The sequence below is a fragment of the Rhea americana genome, unplaced genomic scaffold, assembly GCF_003343005.1.
Source record: "Rhea americana isolate MKP2758 unplaced genomic scaffold, rheAme1 scaffold_57, whole genome shotgun sequence".
NCBI classification, from domain to species: domain Eukaryota; kingdom Metazoa; phylum Chordata; class Aves; order Rheiformes; family Rheidae; genus Rhea; species Rhea americana.
Genome location: NW_028186723.1, coordinates 4,901,755 through 4,917,824, shown reverse-complemented (window position 1 = coordinate 4,917,824; position 16,070 = coordinate 4,901,755). Strand labels below are relative to the sequence as shown.

The 16,070-nt window shown below is 41.6% G+C and overlaps 2 protein-coding genes across 4 annotated transcripts in view; one reads left to right on the top strand and one right to left on the bottom strand.

Moving 5' to 3' along the window:
• EIF3A (eukaryotic translation initiation factor 3 subunit A) overlaps positions 1–8,259 on the top strand; it is a 37,517-nt gene extending 29,258 nt beyond the window's left edge. Inside the window, exons 19-22 of the mRNA XM_085319099.1 lie at positions 2,823–3,586; positions 4,847–5,015; positions 5,426–5,595; positions 6,965–8,259. Coding sequence (XP_085175225.1) covers positions 2,823–3,586; positions 4,847–5,015; positions 5,426–5,595; positions 6,965–7,212 — 1,351 coding nt within the window. The 3' untranslated portion in view covers positions 7,213–8,259. The remainder of the gene's footprint in view (positions 1–2,822; positions 3,587–4,846; positions 5,016–5,425; positions 5,596–6,964) is intronic.
• A 2,251-nt stretch (positions 8,260–10,510) lies between these two features.
• On the bottom strand, positions 10,511–16,064 carry NANOS1 (nanos C2HC-type zinc finger 1). Of its 3 annotated transcripts, XM_085319052.1 has the most exons (3): positions 15,045–16,023; positions 12,642–12,717; positions 12,000–12,089 (listed from the first exon to the last, which is right to left on the bottom strand). In XM_085319052.1, exon 1 carries the CDS (start codon positions 16,017–16,019, stop codon positions 15,258–15,260), a length of 762 nt encoding a protein of 253 aa, XP_085175178.1. In that variant the 5' UTR covers positions 16,020–16,023; the 3' UTR covers positions 12,000–12,089; positions 12,642–12,717; positions 15,045–15,257. The 3 variants fall into 3 exon arrangements, with proteins under 3 accessions (XP_085175179.1, XP_085175178.1, XP_085175180.1); XM_085319053.1 differs by lacking the exons at positions 12,000–12,089; positions 12,642–12,717 and adding an exon at positions 10,511–10,890; XM_085319054.1 differs by having other exon boundaries at positions 12,000–12,717; positions 15,045–16,064.
• Positions 16,065–16,070: the final 6 nt, after the last annotated feature.

The following is a 16,070-nucleotide window of genomic DNA, read 5'->3' as shown; positions in this document are numbered from 1 at the left end:
TTCAAATCCAGAATGGCTCACAGAGCTGGAAATACGTGCCATAAATTAAAGCAAAGTTCTGAAAGGCTCTATGGTACAGAGAGGGAAGGATTTTTGAAGGAAGAATATTCTGAAAGTACTTTACACTTTTTAAAAAAGCTTGTTCACACCTATGTCTTTAGGGTATTTGTATATGTTCAGTAATAATGAAAACTGTGTATACAATTGTAAAAAAAAAAAAAAAATTAAATTCCCTCTGCTCAACAACAGGATGAGCTGTACCTAAAGTATCACTGATGATGCTCATCCAGTTGTCCTTAAAATCCTCTGCTGATGGAGATTCCATTGCTTATTCCAATTGGCTGTATGTTTTATTGCTTAATTAGCCTTACAGTTAGATAGATTTTTATAAATATCTAACTTTAATTTCTAGTGGAGCAATTCAGATCAATTACAGTGCACTTTGTCTCCCCTGGAAGCAAAGATGAAATTATTTTTTCTCTTGCTAGCAATTTCTTTTAACATATTTGAAGAGTGTTACCTTTCCATAAATGAAATAGTCTTTCCTTAAAAACTGTACTGTCCTTCTTCGTTGTGATCCACTTTCTCGTGAATTGTAAAATCCAAAATTGCATGAAGCTCTCAGCAAAAACCTTTAACTATTTAGCCAAAAAGTAACATTTTAGATATCTTGTAAGCATTTAATGAGTCTATCTGTATTCTTCAGTCTGATACTTTTTTTCGCAGCAGAATGGCACTAGAGACTTATATTCATTTTTGAATCATTGTAGCCTAGAATTTTGCTGCAAAACTGCTCTCTTAGTCATTCCTTGTTCAACTTATGTAGAAATTAAACTGAGTGATTGCTGAGGAAGAAAAATTTTGGATTCCTACAGAGCTTATTTGGTAAAACTTTTTATCTCTCTTTTACCAAAATGTTCAGGAGAATCAAAATTAATACCTCTCTGTAATTTTAAGTAAAACTATTGAATGTTGTTCAATTATTTTTTTCCTCAACTTAAAAAAAAAACAAAGTAAAAGATATATTCTGACATAATTGAATAAGAAGGATGTAAYTGTGCATTTTTTAGAAGCCACAGGTGTAATTGGAGTTTGACTGTAAAGGAAAAATGTGTGTTGGATACAGACATAGCCTTACAAACTTAATTGTAACTGAATAAAATAATTCTGAAATCTATTTTGGAGTTAAGTGGTAAAGACAGTAATATAGAAGATAGAACATCGGGTTTGATTTGCAGTGTGTATCTACATATAAGTACAGCTATTGGGTAGTTGAGTTAAAATGACCCTATGAATGCCAGTTTGAGAGAAGCTGTAAAAGTTGTCTTGCAAACATGAATTTCTCATGGCAATGATATAGTTAATGACATATATGCCAGGTTAGTACACCGGTCTTTACAGTCATGGAACAATCAATTATATTATACAAACAGCCTTCCCCTGGTTTAATGGATTCCAGATGATCAGCATGTTCCAGTGTTCTCAGTCTTTTTCATGCAATGATTCCAGTTACAAGAAAAACAGATTGTGGAATGACAAAAGAGTCCAGCAAGGAGAGAATGTATTACTGACCCTCTCTTGGACAGTTGGTGGCTTTGTTATAACTAGACTACAAGTATTTGTTTCGCCCCTTCACTGTGCAAAAAACATAGGTGTGATAAGAAACAAAAGAGGAAAACTAATAGTCTTTCTGTGATAGATGTAATAACTTTTCTTTAAGGAGAATTAAAGTCAATTCCTATACAAAAATGTGTAACATTTCTTCTAAGAGGCAGATATCAGAAGGAGATATCCCTTCTATCTTTGCAATGTACTATTGCTTATTCTTCTTCATTGTTGAGGAAGCTTTAGGAAGATAATTTACATGAAATAAAGAACTTAATCTGATGATAAAGGCAAGGTTTACAATCCAAACGTGTATGCAGAAGTGGTCCTGTCTTGGCTGCATACAATGGAATTGTGAAAATGGAGTGCAGAATGCTGTCTRCGGAGTGTCTCTGAATAACCTATAAACGTTACACTAAACAGTAAGTCCTGAGAAATCATAGGATAGAAGGCTCTAAATGATATTCAGTAGTTTCTGATCTTTTCAGTGTTATAAAACCAAGCATATTTCAAAGATGAAGTGTTGTCTTGATACCCCTGGGAAAATTCTCACCAGTTCTTTACTTCCCACATATATCTTAGTAAGGGGAGTTTTTGCAAGCATTGTCAGCCTACCAGAGCCTAGTGAACTCTATATGCAGTCAGTTAGTACAAGTAGGGAGAAAAATTGGATTGTGGCATGAGCTTTCTAAGTTGTCCTGCCTTATCTAGTTGTGGATATTTGTCACTGACAGTGTTGCCAATCTGTTGAGCTGGAACTGTGCCAGAGCATATGGAAGCAGAGATTAGGTTATAGAGTTGTTATGTAGGTGTAGAAGGGGGATACTTACTTGATTGTGTTTTTTTAATACAGATTTTTTGAGACTTAGAGTTTTTCAAATTAGGCTTAGTGTGGTGGCCAAACCTGATCTCTGTTGTGTTGCAGCAGATGGTCCACCAGGGGTGATTAAACAGCTGTGGTTTTGAAGGGGATAATAAATGGATCAGTGTTTCCTGAAGCTGTAAAAAAAGGTTACCTATCACTTTACGGTAGCGGTGAAGGCAACTAAAAAAAGCACATATGAAAACTGCGAGCTCTATAAATGTGTTTGCAACCCCACATCAAGTGGATGCTTTCAGAAATTGTACCCTTGAGGGGTTTGATGCCATTGATCAAATATGTAAAGCTTTCTTGGATGTCATTTTCTCCTGTTTGCTCATTCCTTATGGTTTTACAGAGATTGGCGTAGAGGAGAAGCAAGAGATGATGAAAGACCTTTTCGGCGAGGGGATGATCTGCCCCGGCGAGGGGATGATCTGCCCCGGCGAGGTGGTGCTGAAGAAAAGGAACGTCCTTTGGAGTCAGCTGAAGACAGGCCGCCTAGGCGTGAAGGGGAAGAGGACAGGCCGCCTAGGCGTGAAGGGGAAGAGGACAGGCCCCCCAGGCGTGGTTTGGATGAAGACAGGCCCCCCAGGCGTGGTTTGGATGATGATAGAGGAAGCTGGCGAGCTACAGATGACGACAGGGGTCCCAGGCGTGGCTTGGATGATGATAGGCCACCCAGACGTGGCTTGGATGATGATAGGCCACCCAGACGTGGCTTGGATGATGATAGGCCACCCAGACGTGGCTTGGATGATGATAGGCCACCCAGACGTGGCTTGGATGACGACAGGGGCAGTTGGCGTGCAGCGGACGACGACAGAGGACCCAGACGTGGGCTAGATGATGACAGGCCACCCAGGCGGGCTTTGGATGATGATAGACCACCCAGGCGTGGGCTGGATGATGACAGGGGCAGTTGGCGTGCAGCAGATGACGACAGGGGTCCCAGGCGYGGGATGGATGACGACAGGGGTCCCAGGCGCGGGATGGATGACGACAGGGGACCATGGCGTAGCGCAGATGATGACAGGCTCTCCAGAAGAGATGATGACAGGGGTCCATGGCGTAGTGGGGATGATTCAAGGCCAGGTCCTTGGAGACCATTTGGTAAACCAGGTAAATATAATAATAGTCCTACCTCCGTAGCGCACGTTAACCAAGTGGATAATGGTTATGACGTACTTGGTGCCAGAGGTAGGAGGATCAGCTCTGAAAATACCCATATTTGACATATGGATCCTTTTTTACATGGTATAATTAATCCTTTTTGTTTGGCTGAATTAAAAAAAAAATGCAGCAGTGTTTATTGGCTTCCTAGAAGATATCTTAGAAGTTGCATAATGATGCAGGGAAACTTACTTATCTGATGTGCAGAAATAAAATATACAAGTTTAATGACCTGATGAGAAAGACACCTTTCTACTAGACAGGCTCACCTTCTTTTCTTTCCCTGTGTCCTCCACTTTTAAAAATATACCTGAACTTAACCTCTTTCTAAGAAGGATTTTAGATAAGTCATTCAAGTGGCTCTAGTTTTGATCATTTTTTTTTTTTTAGTGTAGAAAAATACTGGTTTTACCATTCTATTTTATTGGTTTTAGGTATACCTTTCTTGAAAGTCATGTTTTTAGCAGGCGTTTGAACTCAAACATGAACTGTCCTATGATCCTATTCCTATAGTTTTTGTGGTCCTACATCTCGTTGATGGTGAATACTACATCTGTTTTGGATTCTTTTCAGAACTGCTGCTGATATTTAAATGTTTTTCCTCATCTCTTTTGTTCAGATTTACGTATTTACATTTACCACATCAGCTGCAAAAARTAGACAGTAAATGTGTGAATCTCAGTACTCTAATAGCTTTCTCCTCTGTTAAAAAGGGCTATATAGTACAGAATTCCCATTGCTAAGTATCTGTAAATTAAGTTGTGTAAGTAGATGATAATTGATAGTTGCATTTTAAAGTAGAACTTTAAAAAGCAGTAAGTTCTTATGAATTTGTTTGCTTAAAATCTTCTCACTTGTAGATTTTCAGAGGAATCTGCTCTCTAAGCTACTGTATTTCTTCTTTTGCTTATTTCGCACAAAGTCTTGAAGGAGCATGGTATTTTCTGACTGAAATATGGAGGATATAATCAGCTCTATGCTGTATTGTTACAAGGAGTCCTAGTATAGGAGATACATGCTTCGTATTAAACAGTTTCTTCACTATTTTTTCCATGTGGCTTCTATTCAAATGTGCACATTTTTTGAAGAACTTGAGTAAGATCCTTAGGGTATACAGAACTAGAAGAACCAGTATCTATGAGGGAAGTAAATGATTCTTTGTCTATATAGAGATCAGAATTCAGTCACAAATTACTTTGTTGCTCATAGGGGGATGGAGAGAACGAGAAAAGGCTCGTGAGGACAGCTGGGGTCCCCCCCGAGACTCCAGACCTCCAGGAGACCGTGAATGGGATAGAGACAAAGATCGTGATGAAAATGAAAAAGACCGTGAATTTGACAGAGATTTTGATAGAGATGATCGTTTCAGGCGTCCCAGGTTTGACTTTTTTGTTTAAAAATATGTGGAGTTTTTATGTTTAAGAAAGAAAATAGCCTGACATTGCCTAGTGAGAGGAACGGTGGTATGAAATTGAGTAGTTCTTTAAGGCAGTAAACGGATTGTGATTTTTTTTTTTTTTGTTTTGTTTTTAAGAAAATGTTAACTGTACAGAATGTTAAATGTATGGAAGGAATCCCAGAGTGCTTTACTCCTTTTAAATATCTTTCAGTCTCTTTGTGGTTGAGTGTGTTTCATGTTAGGGTCTAGAAAAACAGAAAGGATTTTTAGAAGTATGTTAGTATATTAAATAGAAACCCAATGGGCCTTAAAATACCTGTATATTGATTTACTATATCAGAGGTAAAATGTTAACATTGAAACTTACCTAACGTTTCAAATGGCAAAAGGGATGATGCTGGCTGGCGAAGAGGACCAGCTGAGGAAACCTCTAGCTGGAGGGATTCAAGCCGTCGTGAAGAATGGGAAAGAGGTGGTCGTGACATGAGAGATCGACGTATTGACGACAGAGATCTACCCCTCAGAAGGGGACCACCACTCAGATCTGACCGTGAAGAACGTAGGTTTATTTCTTTGTTACTAAAAGCTTACCTTTATTTTAGGTCCTTCATGTTACTCTGACAGTGATAAGTGTTAAAGTGGAAATAAGTTACATTCTTGGCCAGCAAAGTAATACACAGAAGCTTTATTGTAAATGAGAACCTTTCTGTGAATCTTAACTACTTTTTTTTTTATTGTACTCTTTACTATCGTGGTAGCATTTCATGTCTGCTATAATAACAACATTTTAAGTATGCAGTTTTCATAGTAACATTATGTTCAGGTGTATTAAGTTCTTATGCTTTAGCATCCTTTAGTTCTTTTTTTTTTTAGTATCAAGATAAACATCCCAGCAAATTACTTCCATCTCATTTATACTCAGAATATCTGATAAAGTATTTGCAAGTAGGGCCCTATTGGTTCCAAACTACTAATGATACTGATTTTGATTAATAATTTGCTTTAATTATTTACATTTAATAATACTGTGTTCTAAAAATACGGTAACAGAAAATGCATTTGACTGAGATATCACATGGTCCAATTCTAATGAGTTCTCATGTTCAGAATCTCATTTCATTTTGGTTTCAGCCTTCAGTATCAATATTCCCTGAATATGGGTGCTGTCATGCATTGATCTCAGTGAATAAACTGGAATAGAACTTCCAGCTGGATAATGATTTGGTTTTCAATGTGCATTTTTTTTGTTTTGTTTTTTTTTAACATCAGGGACTGTTTTGTTATTTGACTGTTCTGGTATTTGATACAGCTTTGTTCATAACTACATAACAAACAGAACTAGGGTAAAACTCTTAATCTCCTTTTGATGGAAATGAGCAATTCTTAGTATAAATAAAGAGTTTCTGAATACTGTTACCAGTGGAGTTGTATAATCCAGTGCCATTTCTGCTTTTGATTTCAGAAGGCTTGAATGGGAATTTGATGTATTTTGAGACAAATGAACACCAAAAAGTTTTTTACATAGTTGTTTAAAGTTAGGATTTTTCCATTTTCAGGATTCAGTCATTTCTAATGAGATGCATTCTGTGCTTTTTATAATTCTGATGTTAATATTAAATGAGAATATATTTTACATCATAAAACTCTGTACATCAATAGAACATTCTTATTTCAGTCACTGTATTTTAAAGATGACGTTATTCAGTTGCTTATATCAATGCTGAATCTGAAAAGAGGCTTGAGAGTAAGTTGCTGTCCATTACTTTACTGTAAAATTAAACTGTGCATTTGGTTGTCATTCTTGTACTACTTGTTGCCAAGATAGAGAACTACTGAATCAGACTCAGTATTGGGTGTGCTTCTTTCAACTTTTGCAAGCTGCAAGTTGAACCTAACAAACATTTCTTAATGTCCTTCTGTATTTGTAGCAACCTCATGGCGGCGTGCTGATGATAGGAGAGAAGAACGTGGAGAAGAACGTGAACCAGTGCGGCGATCTGCTCCTGCTCCTGCTCCTGCTGCTCCTCCAGCTTCTGCTCCCCCACCAGTATCAAAAGAACGAGAAAAAGAAGGGGAGAAGGAGAAGGGTTCCTGGAAAACAGAAAAGGAGCGCGAGTCTCTTCGCCGTACTAAAAACGAGACAGATGAAGAAGGATGGACCACTGTACGACGTTAAGTGAAAATCAAAACAGAGTTTAACCAATGTTTTAGCTTTGATTTGATTGAATCCACAGGTTATATTTGTGCTTATAAACATTCTCAATTGGAATTCTTTAACGAATATTTTGAGGTAACATGAAAGCATGAGCCTGAATTACTTACTCATATAGATTGATCATGCACAAAACTCACAGCAGAAGTTTGGAAATTGAATGCCAGTTTTTGAAATTTCAAATATTGCTTATTTCATGGATCACTTGTTGCTAAAATAAAAAGAAGCAAGCCCAACAGTTGTCTTGAGTAATACTTCTATCTTGCACCAAAACAAGCTGACCTTTTTATTTTCAGTTGTTCTTAATTTGGAATGGGGTATTATCATCACAGAACGTGTATTTGAAAACACCTCTGTTCACACAGTGGTGGAATTATTGAAAAGCAGAACTGGATCAATTTCCATAATTAGCCAAGAAAAAGGTATTAAACCCTCTCTTATTTAGGTATTTCTGAGGGCAAGTGCTTTTGAGAGACATATTTTATCATTATCTAAATTCAGTAAGTTGTTGAAATTTGAATTAAATACAATAAACATTATGAGCATTAGCTACACTGGGATATTTTCTGTAGATTTACTTGAATACGTATGCCTATAAAGCCATTTTGCAGTCATTGTTCCAGTAATATATACTGCTGCAGTGTACAACCACAAAACTGAAAGCTTCCATGATTCAAGCATTTTGGTAAGCATATTGCTATGTATTTTCTGTTGCCAACAGCACAACTGCTTTTTCCATTACTGGATAATTCATGCCTTTCAAGGATTTATAAATATTGTCATATTTAAAATGTGTGGTTTTGGAGAAATTGTTGATTTCCCCCCCCCCCCCAATTCTTTGTCTTCAGGGTACATTCTTTCCCTTTCCAAAAAAGTGGTTTGTAGTAATGGCTGTGTTGACTTCAATTTTGGGGTGCAGTAACAATGATTAACTATCTGGTCATACTGAAGCCAACACAGAACTTGCTGCTGTGTGTTTCTTCAATGATAAATAAACAACTTCTGGAATTAGCTTCTGTAGCGTCTTGACTTAATAATTTGCTGAAATGTAATTTAATGCAGAACAGGAGTTTAATAACTGTGTGTATGTGTACCTATTTCTGTACAGTTGAAAGAGAATGTGACCACACAGGGGACATAATTTCTTCCTGAGAAACCTTATTGAATTTTAACATTAAGAATATAAGTAAGTTTTAATAATCTTCTTTCTGTTCTTTTTCTGCCATCTCCTGAGTTTTCCAGATCCTAGTCACTCCTCAGGAAAAACTCTTGCTCTCAGTCATCTTCTCTGAGCACCAGATGTTCATCTCTTTGGAGCCTGTCCACTTCTTTACTTGCTGAATCATAGAATTCCTTCAGAACATTAGTGTTTTTCTAAGCAAGAAAAATCTGTGGTTTGTGTGCCTCATGCAGTCCTGTAAAGGAGGGAATCAGAGAATGGGATCTATCCAGTAACAGAGAGTGCTTATTAGATGTGGGGTAGTGGGTGCTGCTGCCATTAGAGCTACGTGTTGCTGTTCTTAAATTGTGTGTTGTAGGATCATAGGATAATTCTGGTTAGAAGGGGCCTCAAGAGGTCTCTGGTCCAACCTCCTGGTGTGAAATTGGACTGTGTTAGTCAGGGCTTTAGTCTCCAGGTCTCTCTGTGGTCAATCTGTTCCAGTGCTTTAGTATCCCTATGAGGAAAAAGGTTTCTCCTTCTATCCAGCTTGAGCTCCTGTCTTTTCAGCTTCTACCTGCTCTCTCATTCTTTTGCCCAAGCACCACTGTGGAGAACCTGGTTCCAGCTTCTTGATAACCTCCCCACTTGGTGCTGGTGGGTGCCCCTCCCAGGGCAAGTGCACCAGCACCTGAACATTTTGGGGGTCCTCTGCTGCACTTGCTCTAGTTCATCAATGTCTTTTCTGTCTTGTTGGGGCCCAAAACCAGGTGGGGTATCTAGATGTCRTCTAAAGAGTGCTGAGTCGAGGGCCCTGAGGCTCCCTCAATCTCTAGGCTTTGCTGSTGTCCATACAGCCCTGGGTGCTTCTGGCCTTTGCTGCCAGGGCACGCTGCTAGCTCATGCCCAGCTTGCTATCTAGCAGGACTCTTGGTGTTACTCAGCAGAGCTATCATTGCAAAGGGTTCTTCCTCCACTGTGCAGGACTTTGCGTTTCTCCATGCTGAGTTTCATGGGGTTCCCATCAGCCCATTCCTCCAGCCTGGGTAGACCCCTCTGGATGGCAGCCCTGCCCCAGTGTGTATTGACTGATCATCCCAGTTTGGTGTCAGCTGCAACCTTGCTGAGCATGCGCTCTGTCGCTGCGTGCAGGTCATCGATAAAGATGTTAAAGAGGCCAGATCCCAGGGTGGACCCCTGTGGGGTCCAGTGCAGGTTGAGTATGGTTCATTAACCACGACCCTCTGAGGCTGAAGGTCCAACCAGCTTTTTAGCCACCTGATTGCCCACCTATCCGGACTGAAACATCCTAACATGAGCACAAGAATATGGTGGTAGACGGTGTTGAAAGCCTTGTTAAAGTCAAGCTAAATAACAGACACTGCTCTCCTCTTGTCCACGAAACCAGTTATTCTACTCTAGAAAGCAGTCAGGTTGGTCAGGCGTGATTTACCCTTGGTAAACCTAAGCTGACCACAGTCACCTTCTCCTTCGTGTGCCCCCCAAAATGCTCTGAGATGACTTGATCCATGATTTTTCCTAGGGACTGAAAAGAGATTGGCTGGTTTGTCATTTCTTGGATCACCCTTTTGGTATTCCCCTTTTTTTTTTTAAGAAGATACGTGCCACATTTGCCCTTTTTCCAGTCAATGTGGAGATATGAAAAGTGATTATACCTCATCATGTATCATCATGTATTTTTAATTTTATCCAAGCAAAACCATGTTTATGTGGGGATAAATGCATTAATGGTCACTACACCCCCATTATAAAACTGTTCCATTAACTAAATTATTAAATTTTCAAAAATATTTGAAATTGTCACAGTGCATATCTCAAGATATTCGAGCCTGTCACATGTAGAATTCTCAGGACCAGACTGCTTAAGAAAAGATCTGGAAGATGTGAACTTTGCAGACATGACAGTATTTTGTCTAATATGGGGAAACAATAAAATATACTAATTTCAGTGGTCAAAAATTACTTCTAACCAACTCTGACAGATAAACCTCCATGTATTGCTATAATTATACAATAATAGTGTTTGGATTATAGAATGTTGAATGTTGATGAAGTCAAATGAACTCTACATCAAGCTGTGTTTGATTCATGTTTAATTAAACTTTAAAATTTTCAGTTAAACTGAAAAGAATAAATCACAAATTATAAAATACTATGTTTAGATCATAGAACTAGTCAGGGCTGGTGCTGCTATTTAAAAAGATGCAGATGTTGCCTGATTAAAGCAATCTCCAGGAATAAAACAGTGTAGTGGTTAAATGGTATGAATGTGTCCATTTTCTTCTCCAGGAAAAGCTCAGAGACTCACCCTCCTGACTTGTGAGAAAGGCTGAGGATTGTCAACATGCTCAGCTGAAGTAGGGCCTACAAGAAACCTGTCAGTCTTCTTGTGGGGGGCAGATGAACGCAGTAAGCTGCTTGCATATAGACTTTTTAATTGTTTCCTCTAAAGTGCTTTTGTTCTGGAAAAAAAAAAAAAAAAGTTTAATGAGAACTGCTGACTAAAGACAGGGGCAATCAGAATGAAGGGATGTTGCTCCAAACTGGGGATAGTCACAGTGCAAGACAAATCATGACCTTGGCTTCATGAGCCTTAATGCAGTCATGAAAGGGATCAAAATACACTTGGGAGCTATACGTTGGATGCCACAATACAATCTGAAATAGGAAAAGTACTAGAACTTTTATTTTGCTTTAGATGAAATGTATCTTGATTTTTTTCTTTTAAAAATCAGTGGGCTGTAGTTACTGGCAGGAATCATCACATTTAAGCAAGCTTTCCTACTGTAGTGAAAAGGTACTGTTAAACTATGTAAGCCTACAAAATAAAATTATTAGGTCAATGAAATGTAAGATTCAAAAGCTACCTGTTACTCAGAAGTTAATAAAAATTATACATAGTTTACTGAGCATCCACTTCTTCCTGTTTTGCCAAGGAAGGACCAAAATGTTCTAAACATTGTCTGATCTTAAGTAGAATTATTAATGGCTTTAATTATGGTGGGATGAAGATTCTGCAAACTATTCCAATGCTTTTTGCCTAATCAAAGCCTCCTTTGCTGCAGTTTAAGCTTTGCTAGTTCTTTCACTATTGGACACAGGGACAACTTATTCCTTTCTTCGTCATATTTGAAGATTTACAAATATCTCCCATCATTTCTGTCCAGATGATAGCCACATTAGCAGTAATATCTCCTTCCTTATGACTGCTCTCAGACTACTTCCAGTATATAATAGCTAATTTGGTGGGTCAACCAGGCGTGTCTATAGGAAGTAGAGTCATTGTGTCCATCAGYGTTCAGTCACATGGCAAAGTTGCTGCCCAAGGCAGTAGGATGGAGGGCAAACTATGGCACTGATATAGGACTTTCACTAAGGACACGTACGGATTTACATAGAGAATTCAAAAGAGCTGAAGTCAGGTATCTGAAAGTAGCTTTTAATTAGAGGTATTTTCCTTTTTGCTCAAAACTAATGTTAATTGAGGATGTGATATAGCTATCCAATATTTGGTTCATTCCTCTGATACAAATTACATCTTTAACAAAATACCACTATGTGAAAGACTCACTTGCATGCTTAGAAATATTTCCCCATAAGGGAAGTGATTCTTTGAAGATAAGATATTTGATTTAAACCAGTAATTTTGATTTGCAGATGCCTGTAGTAAAAAATGAAAATAGCATTAGGCTTCATTTTCCTAGTCATCTGTGGAGCACATAACACTTTTCAACATGGGCTTTCTGCTTAAACTATTTGTTGCTATATGCTGTAGGACTTAAATTACTCATTAGTAACTTAAATTGTTTCTAGTAATTTAAGAAATCTACATAGGACTGTAAGCACTATCATATTTAGCATTTATGAGTGACCAAGAACAAGCATGTTTCTGCCTACTTAGTACCACAAAGAATGTGCTGGTGCACAGGAAGTGGTTTCAGAAGTTTGCTTCAACACTCACCCTCCTGCCCCAACCCCCAAATTCTTTAAAGGTTCAGTCTTTATAAGATGAATCACATCAACTTGTAAAGCTTTAAACGACAAATCATTCAGAAGAATGCAGCACAGTACAGATCATGCTAAAGTGACTTGTTTGAAAACCTTGCTTTTAAACTGTCTTTTGCCAATTCTAATTCTTACTATCTTCTCTGGAATATATATATTTTTTTCCTAATTGGTCTTTTGAAGTGAATTCTGTATCGTCTTGTCTTACCTGTTAATACTTTGATCACGTGCTTAATATTGTGTAGTGGCTATGACAGGCAGCTCTCAGCCTTTCCCCCGCAAGCCTGTAAGTATGCACGTAGAACAAGAGAAGGGTCAGGAGTCATATGCAGGAGCAGAAGCTTTTAAGATACAGTAGCAGTGTTCTTACGCAGGCGGAGGGGAGGAGCAGGTGCTGAAAACAGTAGCAAGGGGATATTTTGCTGTCTTGATGAATTCCGGGCATTGTCTTAGAACAAGGGAGCTTAACTTCTAGACCAGAGAGGAAATACAGGTGCATTGCAAGCACTATCAGAAACACCTCCAATACAGCCCTGTCAGTACTTCCCTTAAAGGGAAGTTTTAAGGTATTTTCCAAGGATGTTTCTTTCTTGCTTCTGTCTACATTAACAGCCATCTGGGTTAAAATACACACAGTGAACTTCAGAATTTTATAAAAAGGCAACAAAAACATGAAAGAAAATTCTTTGTATAGCACTATATTCAAGCTTGATTCTAATTGGTGGCAGATACAGATTAAACCTATGTGGACTAGACGTTACAATATCTAATTAAACTTTAGCAGCTTAGAAGTCTGTAATGCAAGCCCTACAGAACAAATACAATATGCAATTTTAGGATAAGGAAAATGTAGCTACTATAAGGTCAGCTGTAGCCACTACAGTGGTATTTAATAAAAGTCCCTTTACATTTAGAATTAACGCTACCTTGAGATGAGTTTGGGAAGATTCAAGAGAACACTGCCATATAGATTCAATTTCTCCATCCTCAGAGCTGCAGCTGTGCCAGTCAACAGTAGTTACAGGTAATGAATCTTAGGCCTTCCTTTCCAGCTTATTTTGCACACCTTTTGAATTGATTCTTGACTGTCCTGCTTCCTGCTATCCTCCCCCCATTCTCTGTTGGGCAGCTGCTCAAAAGGAGTCCACACAAACACCTATAACCTGACTTCCCTAGCTCCCTTTTTCCTGTCTGCACTCATTCCCCTTCATTTTCCTAGTGATTCCCTGTTTGTGCTTGCATAAATTTTTCTTCACCTCCCTTGTTTGATAACAGCTGTTTGGCAGGGCAACCCCTGGGTTTCCTTCTCTATCCAAACTCTAGGTGAAGTCATCTACAGTACAACCTTCTTTGCACTGACAACTTGCATACCAGCCTTTTCGAAGCCAAAGCTCTGGAGGGCTCGTTCTACCCAAACTGCAAATCTACTGCTACTTCTTGTCCAGCCATCTAGTCACAATAAAAACAATTCCTGGTCTCTTGAGAACTAGCGGCAACACAGTCCTGCTGGTCAAGGAACTGGCACAACCTAGGATTCATAACTGTTTCCTAAGCCTTCAGCTATGGTCTTACATTTTGTATAGTCTATGTAGCATTAGGGATATTTGTTAATTGCATAGGTAGATCTCTCTCGTATCTTACAGTGACTTAAAGCTATAACCTGCTCTCTGGCCTTGACAAATATAACCTTCCCTTGTTGATATCTGTCTACAGTTCTGCTAGAGACTGCTTTCTGCTTTGACCATGTCTCTTTTCCTTTCAAWGGCCTTCCATCAGTTTCTCATTCTCCATCACAAACAAGCTGTATTATAGCTTATTTTCTGTTATATCTATTGCCTTCTGTAGCAAGGGCCAAGTTCCCACCCCTGCCTAGACCTGTTACATATTCAAACAAGTTATTCCACACTTTCTCCTCTTAGACTTTCCCTAAAGCTTGGTATCAGACACAGGAGCCGATACCTGCCTGCCTGATAGTGGTTTCGCAAGATCAGAGCCAGCCACGCTCACTAGCAGAGCAATTCAAGCATTGTCACGGGCCACTTAGGATGCTGTGACTTAGTGTGCGTGTTGGGGGGGTATTAATTATCAACTAAGTAACTTAATACGGGTTTGATCACAACTAGCTACCTGGTTTTAAGCTCAGTGGAGGAAATCGCTCCTCTGTTTAAGATCTGAAATGCACTGTGTCATACCATAATAACCACCCTGCTCCTGGCGGGGAAAACACAGCGCATCTGCACACAGCCCAGGTGCTGCCGGACGCGGCGGAGGAAGAAAGCGGGGACCCCCCGGAGGAAACCCGCGGGGCGCCGAGGCGCCCGCAGCCGCTTTTCCCCTGGGGGCAGGCAGAACCCGGCGCGGCCGGGCGGGCGGGAGGGCGGCAGGGGGCGACGCTGCCCCGCCGCCGGCTCGGGGGCTCGGGCCGGGGCCGCCTCCCCGCGCCGGGCTCCGGGCAGCCCCGGCCGCCGCCGCCGCGCACTGTCGGCCGCTTCCCCGACCCCCGGCACGCCTCGGCGTTACATCTCCACGTAAAACCCGTTCTCTTAAAAAAAAATCGTATATATATATTTATACAACAGTCCAATACAGTGCATCTGAACGGCGCAATTACCATGACAAGGCGTTAGGCTCCGCGCGGGGCTCCCTGCACGCCAAGCGCACAAACTAGAAGCTATCCGCTGCAAGACACGGGCCCGGGGACTCGCACTCTAGTCTCCGCGTTTAACATATCAACGTGTTAAAGAACAAAACGTAATCCGCTTTTAAGACAATCTTTAAAAAGAGGAAGGAGAGCAGGAGGGGGGTCTGCAGGGCGGCGGGGCGCCTAGCGCGCCCTCCTGCCCAGCGCGGTCCGGGCGTGTTTGAGCTGCTTGGCCGCCTGCATCTTGGAGAGGGGGCAGTACTTGATGGTGTGCGCGTTGTCGCCGCTGGCGCCGCACAGGGGGCAGGTGTAGCGGCGCAGCACCGGGCAGAGCACGCGCCCGTCGGGTCCCTTGAGGATGTGCGTGGTGTAGAGGGCCACGGCCTCCTTGTTGTTCCGGCAGAAGACGCAGACCTGCAGCTCGGGCTTGAGCAGGCGGGCGGCGGCCCGCGGGTGCGCCGGCAGCCGCCCCGCCACCACCAGCCCGCCCCAGGCGTGCGGCGAGCCCTCCGGGCCCGCGTGCTCGCCCGAGCAGCCGAAGACCACGGCGGCGGGGCCGCCGCGCCCGGGGAAGGGGCTGAGCTCGGCGAAGCGCTCCTCCAGCAGCCCCTCGCCGTGGTGGTGGTGCCCGCACAGCTCCAGGTCGTGCAAGTCCAGCGCGCCCTCGAAGTACGGCCCCGCCGCCTCCTCCTCTTCCTCCTCCTCCTCCTCCTCGGGCGGCGGCACGGCGGCCGCCACCACCACGGAGGGCGGCTCGGCGCCGAAGCGCTTGCCGGGCCCCACGGCCTTGGTGATGAGCGTGGCCAGCCCCAGGTAGTCGTTCCAGGAGTTGAACACGTTCCCGCAGCCGCCGTGGCCGCGGGCGCCGTAGCGGGCGCCCGGCAGGCGCTCCCCGGGCGGGAGGTGCCGGTGCTGCTCCAGCGTGCCGCCGGGGAAAGCCTCCATGGGGGCGCCGCCGCCGCCGCGGGCGGCCCGGGGCCGCGCTCCGCACGGGGG

Coding starts and splice junctions, on each gene's coding strand:
- NANOS1 (XM_085319054.1), bottom strand. CDS start 16,019: ATGGAGGCTTTCCCCGGCGGCACGCTGGAGCAGCACCGGCACCTCCCG.